Source organism: Stegodyphus dumicola, chromosome 8 (genome assembly GCF_044657685.1).
Source record: "Stegodyphus dumicola isolate Sdum_Otavi_A_Nest chromosome 8, ASM4465768v1".
NCBI classification, from domain to species: Eukaryota; Metazoa; Arthropoda; class Arachnida; order Araneae; family Eresidae; genus Stegodyphus; species Stegodyphus dumicola.
This window is the reverse complement of record NC_140775.1, coordinates 3,456,277-3,471,083: the sequence shown is the minus strand read 5'-3', so window position 1 is coordinate 3,471,083 and position 14,807 is coordinate 3,456,277. Positions and strand designations below refer to the sequence as shown.

General features: G+C 34.5%; 1 protein-coding gene across 1 annotated transcript in view; it reads left to right on the top strand.

Annotated features, from left to right (window-relative positions):
* The first annotated feature begins 43 nt into the window (after window positions 1-43).
* Window positions 44-14,807, top strand: part of LOC118186072 (leupaxin-like) — a 155,796-nt gene continuing 141,032 nt past the window's right edge. The window contains exon 1 of the mRNA XM_035356072.2: window positions 44-333. Coding sequence (XP_035211963.2) covers window positions 321-333 — 13 coding nt within the window. The 5' untranslated portion in view covers window positions 44-320. The remainder of the gene's footprint in view (window positions 334-14,807) is intronic.

Genomic DNA, 14,807 nt, shown 5'->3' with positions numbered 1-14,807 from the left:
AGATGTTGAGTGAGTCATTTTTTTAACATAGACGTAAGTTGTGTCAAGTGTCGGATGAGAAAGTTTCCGATTGAGTCATACTATGATTGATGTAGAAGTGTAATCGAGACATTTAAACGGTATTCTCGGTGAATATTGCCTGTCAGCTGTGCGTAGTGTATTTACATCATTAATTAAAAGTTTCGTGTTTTACAGCAGAGAATTGCTTGAATCCAGATAAATTTAATAACCTTAACCGGTTCCTAGCTGTCGTTATTCTTGTTAAGCTAGAATTATTATTTTATTTTTAAATATACTGGACGGCACCTGCTAAGTAAGAAATGGAAGATCTTGGTAAGTTTAAATTTTGGTTAAAATTTTTCTAATTCTTTTGGATAATTAATTGTCAGATAAAGTGTAGAAACTAATTAAATTTACAATAAAGGGGTACAAAATTTAGGTTTTCGAATTATCCGTCAAACATGTTGAAACAATTTATGCACCCCTGCGGTAAACATTTCCTTTGAATTTTTTGAATGCATATTTAGAATTCATATATAGTTTTCTGCGGTAATTTTACTTGTAGCGTTAGTTGGAAACATAAACATAAACATTGGAATTTAACAAACATTCTCTATTCGTAAAAAGCAAATTTAAAGCTAATTAAATTTTAAATTAAATTGAAATTGTTTTTAATGTTATTTTTTAAAATTTAATTAATTTTTATATTTTTATAACCACAGTGTTCATTTTTATCAGAACATTTAAAGATTTCCATTTTACGGTATGAAAAGACTCCCAGTTTAAAGATAGAATTCACTTTAACTTGCACAGTATAGACCAAAACAGAACAGTAATAGATTAAAAGATAGGTTTCTTTTCAGTTATATCTTGAATCTGGACTAATCAGCATTTTGATGTTTGAAGTTTTCTATTATTTACCAATATTTGACATGCCTTTTTTGCTTTATATCTTTACCCCCCCCCCTTTTTTTTTTTTTTTTTTTTTTTCAGTTTGGAGAAGCATTGAATTTTTAATCAATTGGTTATCTGTTAAAATACTGAGTATTGCATCACGGACACTGCAGAACTTTGTGCAAAACTGTGTAAATGTTTCTTCTGTGTGTTTTTTGTTGTAATGTTCTGCAAATCCAATTAGCATTTGGAAGATCTGAGGGTTAATAAGAGTTGTAGCTAGGGTTTTCAGCACCTGGCTACAGCTGGATTTCTTACTCCTTCTTGGTTGCCAAGAATAGAAAACATTTAATTCTAAAATTTCATAATGCCAGTTTGGTGCCAACCCCCTGGATGTTGTGTCCGGGGACACCTGATGGCTAATATTGATTATACAGTATAACGCTATTTTCTTGATGGTTCCGGTTCATACTTAAGATATATGTATACCTTCTGCATTTTATCTTCATTACATTTTAAATTTTGTGTTCATTCCTTATCACTTTGTGTTTATTCTTTTTATGTTTCTTGCATGATATGTTGATAGTGTCTAAGTTGATAGTTGATATAAGTAAGGTATGCATATCTTGTAATCCTCAAGATATATTGATCTTAAGGATTACAAGATATATGTACTCAGAATATGATGTGTAAAAAAACATAAGTATGCTTTTTTATATGTCATTCTTTTATCATATGCACTCATATGCAAAGGAGGTTTTGTGAATTTAAGTGTAATTATGGTGCAATATTTTTAGGGTGATGAAACACAGTCAAATGATTACAGATTCTTTTTGGAGTAATAAAATTAATAAGCCATAGAAGTGTTTTTTGAAGTGTGGAAGTTTGTTGGACAGTAATGTCATGAACAATAAAACATATTCTACATCCTTCAGTAAGAGTTCTTAAAAAAAGGAAGTCATAATAACTGCAAATATTGTGAATGCATGTTTGAAGCTCACATGTCATGGATTATAGGCACTTACAGGTCATGGAGTAAAATATTGTGAATGTGTAATTGTAATGGATGGTGACTTCCTATGCCACCATCTTTAAATGTGGGCTGCTATGTTTAGGTAGAGAAGAGAGGCATTCAGAAATACTGTAATGAACTAACTCTTATTTGGTTTATAGCAAAGCACATGAGAGTCATACTTGTAAGTGTGAGGGAAGTCTTAGTGGAGGACTTCATAAGGAAGATAGACACATAGCTGCATACATGTGGAGAAAATCTTGAAAACTCGCATGCTATCAGCCCATTTGCTAAGATTTGAATCCAGATCAAATTACTAGCATTTAGCTATCTTACCACTCGACCACTGTTAGGCTCTGATGTGACCACCAAGAAATGTGTATAAAGCTGTGGAGTGCATAATTAAAAATTGGTATGAGGCATTTTCTCATTGTGATGAAAATGGGCATCATTATTGAAAGAGAAAAATAGATATCTTAAGTGCTTATGTCAGAAATGAAGATAAATGCTTGATAAATTGTTCTCAAAAACTACTGTCTGTGATTAATACTGGTAAAGGTAATTTTTATTCATAACTATTAATAGTAGATGAGAGGCGAGGGATTCACCACTTTGGACTGGATGGTTGCTTTAAGGTAGAAAGCATGATGCAAAAGTGCAATAATTTTCCCTGATTTCAGAAGTTTATATTGCAGACATCTGCTTAGAAGAATCTGGATATCATTTTTGGGTTGAAGAGAGATTCTTGTTGATTACTACATAACATCATGATAAGAAGGGTTTATTATATCAACTTATTTTGATAGATTATAAAGCTAAATTGTTTGGGAAACTCAGCTGCATATCACCTGTACACAAGGGTGAGGTTTCTCAGAATGTAGTTCATTGATGTTGACTTCAGCATTTTCCTGTTTGTTTATCATGTTCACCAGATATATTCTATAAAGTTTTTTTTTTTTTTTTTTTTTTTTTTTTTTTTAATTCAGAAAACTGATGTACTGCTTTTATGGCTCTAATACAGTGATGATGACATGAAAATGCCATCCAAGAATAGTTTGAAATTGGTGACAAAAAAACGTTCCCCTAATTTTTCAAGACTATGCATAACTGATAATGCTAAGTACACTTAAGGCACGGAGAGCCACGTAAAAGCTGAATAAGTCATTTTTAATATTCGTTTATACCATGGAACTTTGCTAAAATGCATGGCATAGTTATTGTTTCCTTGAAAAAAAATCTAATTTTTAAAAATCTTTGGCCTATGAGTATCGTTTACAAAATCTATTTTTTGCATATGGAAAGGAATTTTTGTTAAATTTCTCCTCATCAACACACTCAGCACTTCATAGCAGAGTTAGTTGAAGTCTCTAATCATCGCCAAGCATAATGTCAACATAAAAGGTTACCCTGCTCTTTGATATTCAGTTTCTAATATTAAAAATAGAAAATAATAACAATTGTTTAGATATAGCTGTGGGAGTTATTTCTCAAGCTGCATGGTATGTTGTTGGTCATGCAGTGAAGCAACCAAAAAAAGTAATAAATAATGATATGCCAGATTGGTGTCAGTATCAGAGTGCGGATTCAGGAATGTATGTATGCACATGTGTATGTGTCTATGTGCACATGTGTGTGTATACATGCACATTCATACTGTATGTGCATATATACACATGTACATGAGTATATACATGCATACATGCGTTTCCCAAACTGATCCCGATAACAGAAAAATTTCTAAAAAAAAAAAAAAAAAAAGGTTGCTGGTGATCCAGAGGGTCTAGAGTTTAAATCGTTTCATACTTTGTACTGTATGTAAAAATTCCACTTGTACTGTATATAAAATTCCTCCAAAGTTTGTTTCCTAAAAGGATAAAAATTCTGTTAAGTTTTAATCAACTGACCATCTTTTGTCAGCTACCTTTTGAGCTGTTGTTATGCACCGTGATGCAGTCGGCATCTACTCGTATAATTGGAAGATAAAATTTGATATTTCACATGGGTTTTCGATTGATGGGACCGAAGAGTAATGGCCTAAAAAAAGTAAAGTAGGTTGGAAAATTAATCAATTTTTAATGTTGGTAATGTGTTCTGCATTTTTTGGTTGATTAAATCTTCCAGAAAATTTTCATTGTTAAGTTATGTGCAATATATAAAGGGCAATCCTTTTATGAAGAATTTGCTCTACTGAAATCTGATCTTATTTAATAAATTTATCATCTTCAAAATTTGTAAACTATTTATTTTACTGCTGTTGCTGGATTTTAAATCGTTTGCAGTCTACAGTCATCAATTTATATAAAGCATTTTCTTGCTCATCCCCCCCAAAAAAAGGGGTAAAAAAAGGTCTAAAAATAGAGTGTCTTTCATCATGCTATCATTCATTTGCTTGCATGTGATTTTCTGCTATAAATGACTTATTCTGGTAAGCATGCATTGGATTCTTTCAGCAGTGCATTGCATACAAAACATTGCATTCAGTATGTCAATTAGGGCTGTCTAGAACAGGTAGTCACCACTTGCACTAAGTTTAATAAGGCACCAAATATATCAAGTAATTTATTTTAAAATGTTTTCTATATGTAATTATTGTATGAAAAGACCTTACAGATATTATCTACCTAGCATATGGAAATCTCTTCATCCAGCACTGCTGCATGCCTTTTAGTAAGTTTTTACCTCTTAAGATATTCCTGGCCTTGCCCTTGTAAAACTTCTTACCGTGATTCTCTACAACTATATTAAATAATATAGTTTTTCAGTTATCAAAAGGAACAACGGCGGGTACTAGACCAATAATATTGAAACTCCATTTTGAAGAATTCTTTTGGAGATTTTTTAACTTTGTTCTTTGCTAATTCGTACATGAAATTTTTTTACTCAAAAATTTTAATTAATCATATTTAAAATGAATGAACATTTTGAAATTTACATCTGTTGTACTATGGAAATGATTTTATGCCTCTTTATATACGAGAATCCACGAAGGAACGGAATATATCCACGAAGGAACGGATGCTAAGGAAACATGTCAGCCTGAAATTGAATAATTGGCAAAATTCCACTTTTGTTTGGCAGGTGAGAACAGAAAGGTTCGTACCCAGAATTAGTTGCTCTTGAAGATGAAAGGATGAGTCATTGTTTTGTTTTTGAATGTGTTGAGCGTTTCAATTTTCATTAATGTCAAACAAAAGCTAGAATTTTGTTTGTACGTGAAGAAAAGCCACTTATTTGCTGGTAATTTTATCACTGCGAAATAATGTCAAATGGTGGATGGGAATATTCGTGCAAGTTAAAGTGAATGGGAACGGTGGGAGGAATTAACGTTCTTTTGAGCAGTTATTAACATATAGTGCGTCCGTAAAGTCATGGTGCAGTTTTGATCGGTCACAGGAAAGCAACAAAACAAGATAGAAATGTGAAATCTTCATTAAACAAAAGGAAAACTATCCAAGTTTCCGTAATATGATGTGCTAGCGTGTGCGCACACATAGGTGTTGACGCAACACCACGAACTCCCAAGCAGCAGATCAGCCCACCCACGCCAGTTGAAATCTGGACCGTACAGAGGAAAGTTCAGTGTATTCTGTGGCTTGCCAAATTCGAAACCTTGACCAAAGTGCAAGTGAATATCGTCGCGTATGCAACGAACCACCACCACATAGGAATAACATTATTCAATGAGATAAGCAGTTCAAGAATACCGGCAATTTGTTGGACAAACCCAGTTGTGGTACGCCATCGGTCAGTGACAAGTCTATAAAGGCTATACCAAAGAGTTACCTAAGAAGCCCTAAAAAAAAAACCAGTGTGTGTACGTGCTCGGCAATTACACCTCTAAGCAAGACAACAGTTCATGAGGTGTTAAAGAAATGTCTGCGTTTAACGGATTACAAACTGCAGCTGCTGCACGCTATCGAACCGACGGATATACTCAAACGATTTACGTTTGCTACAGATACGCTTCATGAGATCGGCAACGATAACCAATTTCAGCAGAAGATTGTGTTTAACAATGAGGCGACATTCCATGTTAGTGGACATGTTCATTGCCAAAACGTTCAAATACAGACCTTAAAGTGAACGTGTGGTGTGGCCTGGTGCATAATAAAGTGATAGGACCATTTTTCTTTGCGGAGCAGACTGTGACGGCAGACGACTATCTTGACATGTTGGAATTATATTCATTGCCACAGTTAGAATAGGTGTCAACCTTTAAGAGGTTTTCTTTTGTTTGGTGAAGATTTCACATTGCCACAGTTAGAATAGGTGTCAACCTTTAAGAGGTTTTCTTTTGTTTGGTGAAGATTTCACATTTCTATCTTGTTTTGTTGCTTACCTGTGACGGATCAAAAGTGCACCATGACTTTACGGACGCATTATATCTCTTCACTCCGGGCCAGAATATTGTGATTTATTTTAAAGATTTTCTGCTTCTAAATGGGTTCTTATCTCTATATCATTTTCCTCAACTGAAAAGTGAAGAATACTTCATTACCGAACTAAATTAAATGAAACGGTTCGGATGAAACGGAACGTCTTCATAATGGTGGCGTATTCTTTATGCAAGTTGGTCGCTGTTCTTAAACGCAGAAGTTGATAAGTTGATCATCGACAACTTTTGTCAGTGTGGCATTTAAAGGGACTCACACCTTTATGCAAATCCAATTTTCCTTTCATTAATTAATTAATTAATTAATTAAGCACAGCTTGGAATAAGTTTTTGGCATCTTTATAAAAAACAGGGACTTTTCATAAATGTGCCCGCATTGCTTTTCGGAAGAGGATTTGGGTTTTATTAAATTAAACTTCTTTTTCACAAAAGTGACAAACCTCTATAAATTTTAAGGGATAAAAAGGATGTATGTACTCATGCCGCCGCACCGTTATGAAGATTTCTGTCTTTTGGAACAGTAGCCGGCTTTAATAAGGGTATGGCACCGTTATGTACAGATCCCATGACATGGATGTGTATGAAATTCTGAGGTCCCATGATAATTAATGATTGATCGTTTTACAAGAAGCAAGACTAAGGGCAAGCGTTGTTACAGAACGATTCAACCATCAACTTTATAACTGAAATATAAATTTAAGGGGGAAATATAAATTTAAGGTTAATAGATATAATAGACAATCTTATGGAACATTAACTTCTTGTGCTAAAAATTAAATGTTACTGTGTATTTCTATTCTAAAAGAACTCGTTTATCTCTTACTGTTTACCTTCTCTGCCCAGAAAAATTTGTGAACTTTCTTTTGAAATAATTTGTGTAAGCGTAGTTAAACAAGCAAAATTATTTAAAATATCGATGAACAGAATGTTTATAAGCAAAAAATCAGGAGAAAAAATATAACATAATGATGATTTGAGGTTAAAACAGAAGTAGGTTAGTTGAAAAACATTAAAAATAGGAATTGAGAGTTCGCCTTGCTTTGAATAATTTTTTGCGTTAAAATAAGAAATGAGCAATATTTAAAAATCGGTCAAGAACGAACCACTCTTGCGATGAATCATGATTTTTTAAGTGTTTTCGTAACATTTAATTAAAAGCTCGGAATCTAAATAGGATGTATTGAAAATAATGCAATAAAATTTTCTTTGGAGCTGAAAATAAAATTTTAATACGTTAAAGGCAATCATTTCAGTACACGATTAATCCCACTGTAGTGTGAATGTGCTCATGATATCTCTTTATTAGGTTCGAGTTTAATGAAAATTTGTGTTTTTAAAGTTATTTTACTTTTAGAAAGTTTGTATTTGCAACAACCAAAAAACATAATAATAATGACATCTCCGATTATAATCTCGAAAGATACTGCATTCTACTCATTTTCGTGTTTTTAGAGTTAAGGGGGAGGAAAGAATATTAATTTCATGATTAATATCAGGTTTAATACTGAAGATTAAAATATTTTAAAATTACTCTGTGTGCTTATATCAGTTAGCATCACGTTTATTGGATTGAGAATTATCAGCGATTTTCAGTGAAACTTTACGAGGGCGCCGTAAAAATTCCGATTATTCTTTGACGACTTAGTAGTTAATGTACTTTATCGGAGGAATAAATGCTTTGCGTGCGTAAGGGTAGTAATGGATTGAATTCAAACAGAACTGATGCTAGCTTGATAAAATTAATTTTCTTACGCACTTACAGTCCTGGAACATGATAACTCGCCAAATTAGCGAGATAGCCATTTATTCTAGACTACCTCTGTATTCTTGTTTTTCCGGCAAGGCTTTGCCTCTTCAGATTTTCATGTTACATTATGCAAGGGGAGGGAACTACTGTTTTAAACATAATTTCACTAAAATTATATACATATATATACCAAAATTCATAACAAATGTTTATATTACAACACAGAAAGTCTTCAGGCTCTTGTCTTTATTAAATTTCAATTGTGCTGTGTCGTACACACTTCTTCGAGTAATGTGGTTTCAAAACTGAACAACTACGGGTAGAATTAAAAATAACAATAATCTTCCGAGAATAGGACGAAAATTGCTTTTAGTTTACTTTCTCGGATTGTGATGTGAGATTCATGATACTTTTGTATATAATGAAGTAAATAGTACATATTTAGTGGGTACTGGGAGAAACATCAATAAGCTCATGGTTTGAAGCAGCGATTAAAAAATTATTATGGATTACGCTTTAAAAATGTACCCGATGTTACTATGCTTTTGTTACTTGCTCCTATAATTTGAAATGTTAACATTTTCTGCAAATGTGTATAGCAAAGTTTTGCAAATGGCTATTCTTTGTCGGTTTATATAATTTTAGAGGGAAAAGCAGCAGGTGTGAAAAATCATCTATGATCTCGCCGGGGTTCGAGCCTTGGATCTTCCAGTTGCTAGTTGGAGATACTAATCATTTCCACTACAAGAGCACGTATGGGGAATGCGACAGCTCTTTGCAATGCAACTTCTGATAAATTAAAGAAGCCCTTTTACAGTTTGTCTATACTGGTTAAAAGAGTGTGTTAGTATCAGTCTTCATGAATGAATTTCTGATTCCTTTTTCTTACATATTAATGTTTGTGAACTCACAAACTCACAGGAAATGTAAAGTGAAGTAAGACACGCAAATAATTAGAATTACAAAGCGATTGCGCATGCGTCGAATGAGAACCGACCGCTTGTTCCATATATAAAAAAGACTGTAAAGTTGCGTTATGTTTATCGTCTTCTGTCCATGGAGGTAGGAAAGTACTTCCTACTACCTCCATGCTTCTGTCTGCTGTGAACGTTTAATTAGTGTTCAGTCAGTCCCGTCAACAGCGGAGGGTGCTAATGGAGTTCACACGGAGTTCACTAATGGAGTTCGAACGAGGCCGCATCATCGGTATGTGAGAGGGTGGACTTTCGTATCGAGCAATCGCAGTCCGCATGCAACGTAATGCCACAACAGTGATTGTTGTTTGAGATGTTTGTAAGAAATAACAGAGGAGAATCAAACAAGGCGAAATCCTGTCAGTGGATACGTAATAGCACAACGGCACGGTATGACAGGTACCTCATCCGCTTGGTTGTGACGGATCGTTCAGCGTCCTCTCGTGTGTTAGCACAGCGTTCAAAAACGGCTACAGGTGTTGTGTCTCCACGGTTCGTCGTCATATGCCGCAGCATGAACTGCGTGCAAGGGTTCCTTTACGCTGGATTCTTCTGTCTCTGAATCACAGATACCTCCGACTTCAATGGGCACGGCAACAACACAGTGCGTGGCGTTCCCTATGGGAACAAGTTGGTTTCTCCGATGAATCTTTCTACAGTCTGGAGTACAGTAATGGAAGTACGCGTCAGACGTTACAGGGATCAACGTCTGCTTTCATAGTGTGTTTATCCAGCGTCATACCGCGCAAACGCCTGGCATCATAGTGTCGGGAACTATTGGGCATAATTGTCGATTCTCTCTAGTGCAGATTGCGAGCAACCTCAACAGTGATTGCTACATAAGGGAAGATGTGGAGTCAGACGTCCCACCCATTATTCAACGCATTCTGGGAGCTGTATTTTAGCAGGATAATGCCTGTCCGCATGTTTCTCAGACTGCACAAGCCTTCGTTAGGGCACAACATGTTTCGCTTCTTCCATGGCCTGCTTATTCCCGGATATGTCGCCCATTGAGTATGTCTGAAATTTCTTTGGTAGGCGACTCACTCGTGGGCACACATTAAGACTGAACTTTGGCGTAAAGTCGGAGCATGGAATGCCTTTACCCAAGATTACATTCAGAACCTGTATGATTCAATGCCACGATGTATGCAAGCTCTAATCACTCAGCGTGTCTGACACAGAAAGTACTAATTTCTGACGTTCTTTTTCATTCAATTAATTAATTTATTTTTATTTTATTTTTTGGTCATGAAAATTTAATCCTTTATTTGTACTACTATCAGTAATATGTGGAAATAAATTTCATTTATTTTCGAAAACTCCTTCATGATGTTTCATTTTTAACAAACATTGGGGTAGAAACAAAGCATCAAGTTTTTCGGAGCAGAAAGCAAGAAAAATCATTTGCGCTCTTGTTGGGGCGTGAACCTTGATCTTCCAGTTGCTATGCGGACAGACTGGTACTTACAAATCACGAAAAGCTAGTATGAGAAAATGTGATAATTCCCTATATTCTTATATAGAATTAAATTTCTTTCAGTTTCATTGCTCAGCTGTTCGAGGTTTTTTTAGCAGTTGAGAAACTTTACTGTTTATTATCTAATAATAACACAAAGATAAAATAGTATTGCTGTAATATCAGAGCCATATTGTATCATCTGACTGAAAAAGGGCGTCATAAGTCCACTGCGAGTGTTATTAGCCAAAAGAGCGTTAGCCCGAATGAGTTATTAGCCTCGAAACGGGATTTGGCTATGCATCAGTTTAAATGTCTGAATAACTTTTCATATTGTTGCCACATCACCTTGTATTACCTTTAAAGAAAATAAATATTGAAAAATCTGCATGAATGTATTATATTTCTCGCACTGTGAAAAAAAGACAGTGCATAGGGTCATTCAATTTTGAATAACTAGTCCTGCACCCGAACATGTCCACCTGAAGGCCCGAATTTTATATTTTTTATTTTGTAAAACTTTAATTAATTAACTTAACGATTTGAAAAAGAGCAGTGGCAACACTGTAAGGATTAAAACATTGTTATCTTCGCGCGAGACTAAGACTGTATATCGAAATTCCAAAGATAAGCTGTTTTTAATATTTTGTGAGTTTGCCATTCAACTGAATTTTATGTGGCGTAAGTACGAGGAATGTGAAATTTAACACGGCATTAATAATAAAAAGACAAAAAAAAAGTTTTGCAAGCCATCATACTAAGAAAACTGTACATTGATATGATAAATTGAAAAAAGACTGGAAAAAATAAATAAATAAATAAATAAAAATAGAAAAAAGTATGCCAACATTTAACACTTTATCGAGAATTCTAAAGACATGCTGCTTTTAAATTTTTTGTAATTTTACTGTTGAATTGTATATGGCGTTAAGGGCGAAGAAAGTAGTTAATAACAAAGCTAAAATGACAAAGTCATGGGTTAGCAGGAGTGAGTGCAACAGCAGACTGGTAGACTGCGAGCTCAGCCAGAGCGTAGAAAAACCTTAAACCAGGCAGAAAAATTGTCCGAAACAGTTGTTCGTATGAAACAAACGCCGTGTGATATGGGCCTAATAAACCCATTTAGGCGACCGTTAAAATCCTAAGCCCTTTCAGACTTTTCTTTCTCTCTCTCTCTCTTTTTTTTTTTTTTTTTTTTTTTTTTTAACCTTTTGAATTATCTCCGTTCTTAATAGCATTCGGCTTACAGCCAAACTGATCCACAGATGCGTTGCTTACATTCTGACTTAGCTGTCAACCGCAGCTGGCGAATATGAAAACCACAACATCCTTCCGACTGAAATATCTGAAAATGCATGCAACCGTATAAGGAAATAAAAAAAGAGAAAAGTTAGATAGAATTAGTATATTGTTTTGCATTTAGAAGTCGATGAACAATGTATTTTCACTTTGGTTTACCTTAAAAATTACAAAAATTAATGGCTTTTTCAGTTCCTCTTTGTTTCAAGTTATCAAAGATTTCTTCTCCGGTCCACATCCATTCACCTTGTTCAGTGAATATATTGTCTCAGATCGTGCACATGTGTTTGTGCTTATGGCTGCGTTTTTAAACATTATAGTCATGAACATCCACACCTTACTTAGGATTGTAAGAATTCTGGCTATTTACGAACCAGGCGATCGCGAAAAAATGTAAATATTGACTCTTTTTTTTCCCCTTCCTGCGTAATGTAAAGAGAAATAAGGCTTAGACCAAGTGGTTCTCAACTTGTTTTGCCCCCATGCAGACTTCTCTACATTGCTAAAAGATCATTCTCTAACTTTTCCACAACTCGAAAAATACATATATATTTATTTAGATCAGTAATATTTTTATTTCCTTGTACGAAGTAAGGAAAATGTTGTTAATCGTGAAAATTTTTCGGGTATCATATTTCAACGAAAAAAATCCATTTTGACAACTCTCGAATCCATTTCAACGATATTTTTGCGTGACATCTCTGTATGTACGGGCAAAATAAAGGACTTTGTTTCCCCAAAACGGATTGTGGATTTAAAATGGATTCAAAAGACACTTTTTCGTGACGTCTGTACGTGCGTATGTAGGTATCTCGCATAACTCAAAAACGAGTAGCCGTTGAACTTTGAAGTTTTTTATGAGGACTGCTATAACATGTAATTGCCCACCTCCGTTTTTTGTAGCAATTGGCCGCACCAAACATGTATAATATGTGTGTGTATATATAATTACAAAACAATTCTTTTGAAAACACAAACATGTCAAGGTATTTATTTAAGCTGCAGAAAAATTATCATTAAAGACATAAAGTAAGAAATTTAGAACTAATATTTCACAAAGACCATAAATTGAAATTCATAATTAATAAATTTCAGATAAACATATAAATGCAACAATCAATTTTAAAAAGTTAAAACCAAAGCATTTCAAACTAGCCAAACCCCTCTTCAAAAACCACGAACTTAAAAGAAATCTGTTATCCAGGCCGATGAGGTCAATTTAAAAAAAATAGTAAGTTATATGTTGGTAAATTGTGCAATTTTTGCTTCAAAAGTGATTGAATTATATTGTTATGTTCCGGTTAATGTTGTTATGTCTTTAGTTAATCTGCATGCAATATTTGTAGAATTATCAAAATTTAAAAGTTTTAAGTGGTGCTAAGCTTAACGAGGTCGCCATTTGTTACATTTGAAACTCTTAGTAAATTGGTACACCAACATTATTATTATTATTATTATTATTATTATTATTATTTTTTTTTTTTTTTTTTTTTTTTTTTTTTCCCAGTGGGATCAAAAGTTAACCTTCAATTTTGTGCAGCGAAAAGTTTGTCTTCCTGCCGGTTGGCCGAATTACTTGTTTTTGCGTAGAAAGTTTGGTTTGATTTATTAAATTACGGCAAAGCACTCAAGAGCTATCTGCCTTAAGGGAGGGATGCCATGGTGGAGGACTTTTTAAGGCAAACTGGCTCGTATACACGTTACACATGGGGAAAACCACGAAAACACCCATGCAGCCAGCCCGTTCGTGGGATTCGAACCTCGTACCGAACTACCAGTGTTCAGCGACGTTACCACTCGGCCGCTGGTGGGCCGTTTTTGCGTAGAAAGTCTAATTTAATTGTAAAAATTGTTTTTTTAACTGTATTTGTTGTTTTATATTTCTCAGTTTTTACAATTTTTATTGAAAATGTTTTGAGTTTTTATGCACTTTAGCCGTACCGCAAAGGGACAACTAAATTAATTGAATGAGAAATATCTCTCTAATGAGATTCGAGAAAATAAGTTCAAAGGAAATGCAGCAAAATTTGTGTATAATTTAATTGGCCATATAAGAAAGTCGTGTGGTTTCACATCAGATACTTATAAATTAAATCATGAAACATATACAAAATGTTGATAAATATCAAACGTTGATAAAAGTAAACAGCGAAATAAAGAGGCTGCACATTTACCCCCTGAAATTCCGCCCCATGGCGATAATCCCCTCCTGGTTGAGAAGCCTTGGTTAGACTATGAAATGAATACTTCTGAATCTAGAGTGTACTATGTAAATAATACAGTGTAAGACCTCTTTTCGTAGGCGATACTACAGCATATTTTCTTGGAAGTAACCGATAGGAGCATGCTGAATCATTAAAGGTTATTTTTTTGGGGGGATTCCACATGCAAAAAAGTAGTTATTTCACTTAGTGATTGGGGGGGGGGAGAAGAAAACGTATTTCTGATTTATCCTCTTGTATACTCCCGTACAGGCTGAGTGGTGTTGGGATCAAATTATTGCACAGTAGGTGGAAGATGCTAAAATTTATTGTAAAGTTGTTTCAAAACTGTCTTACCGGTTTTACGGTATAAACTAGTGCATTTTCATTCTGATATTCTTTGAAAGTGATATGACCATCAAGAACAATCAGTTATTTTCGGAGTTTTCCTTGGTACATGACCCAACAAGAGTGTATCTTCTTGTTTCACTCTAAGCGGAACACTATTCAGGTCATGTGTTTGTGAAAAAAGATTTCACATATAAATTCACCCGGAAATGAAAAAGATGGTGAAATTGGATTATCTCCAAGTAATACAGATTTGCTATCGTCCAAGTTTTCTGGTCCTGTCACCCTTGAAATAAGCTTTTGTTGTCAATAGCATTACTATAACTGCTAGACCCCATCTGTGACCGAGTGGTTAATACCATTGAATACTGTGAGTTGACCCTCTTTGGATCCCAGGCTAACTGGCTGGCTGCATGGTTGTTTTTCGTGGTTTTCCCCATGTATAGCATGATATATGTATAGCACGAGCCAGAGATTTCG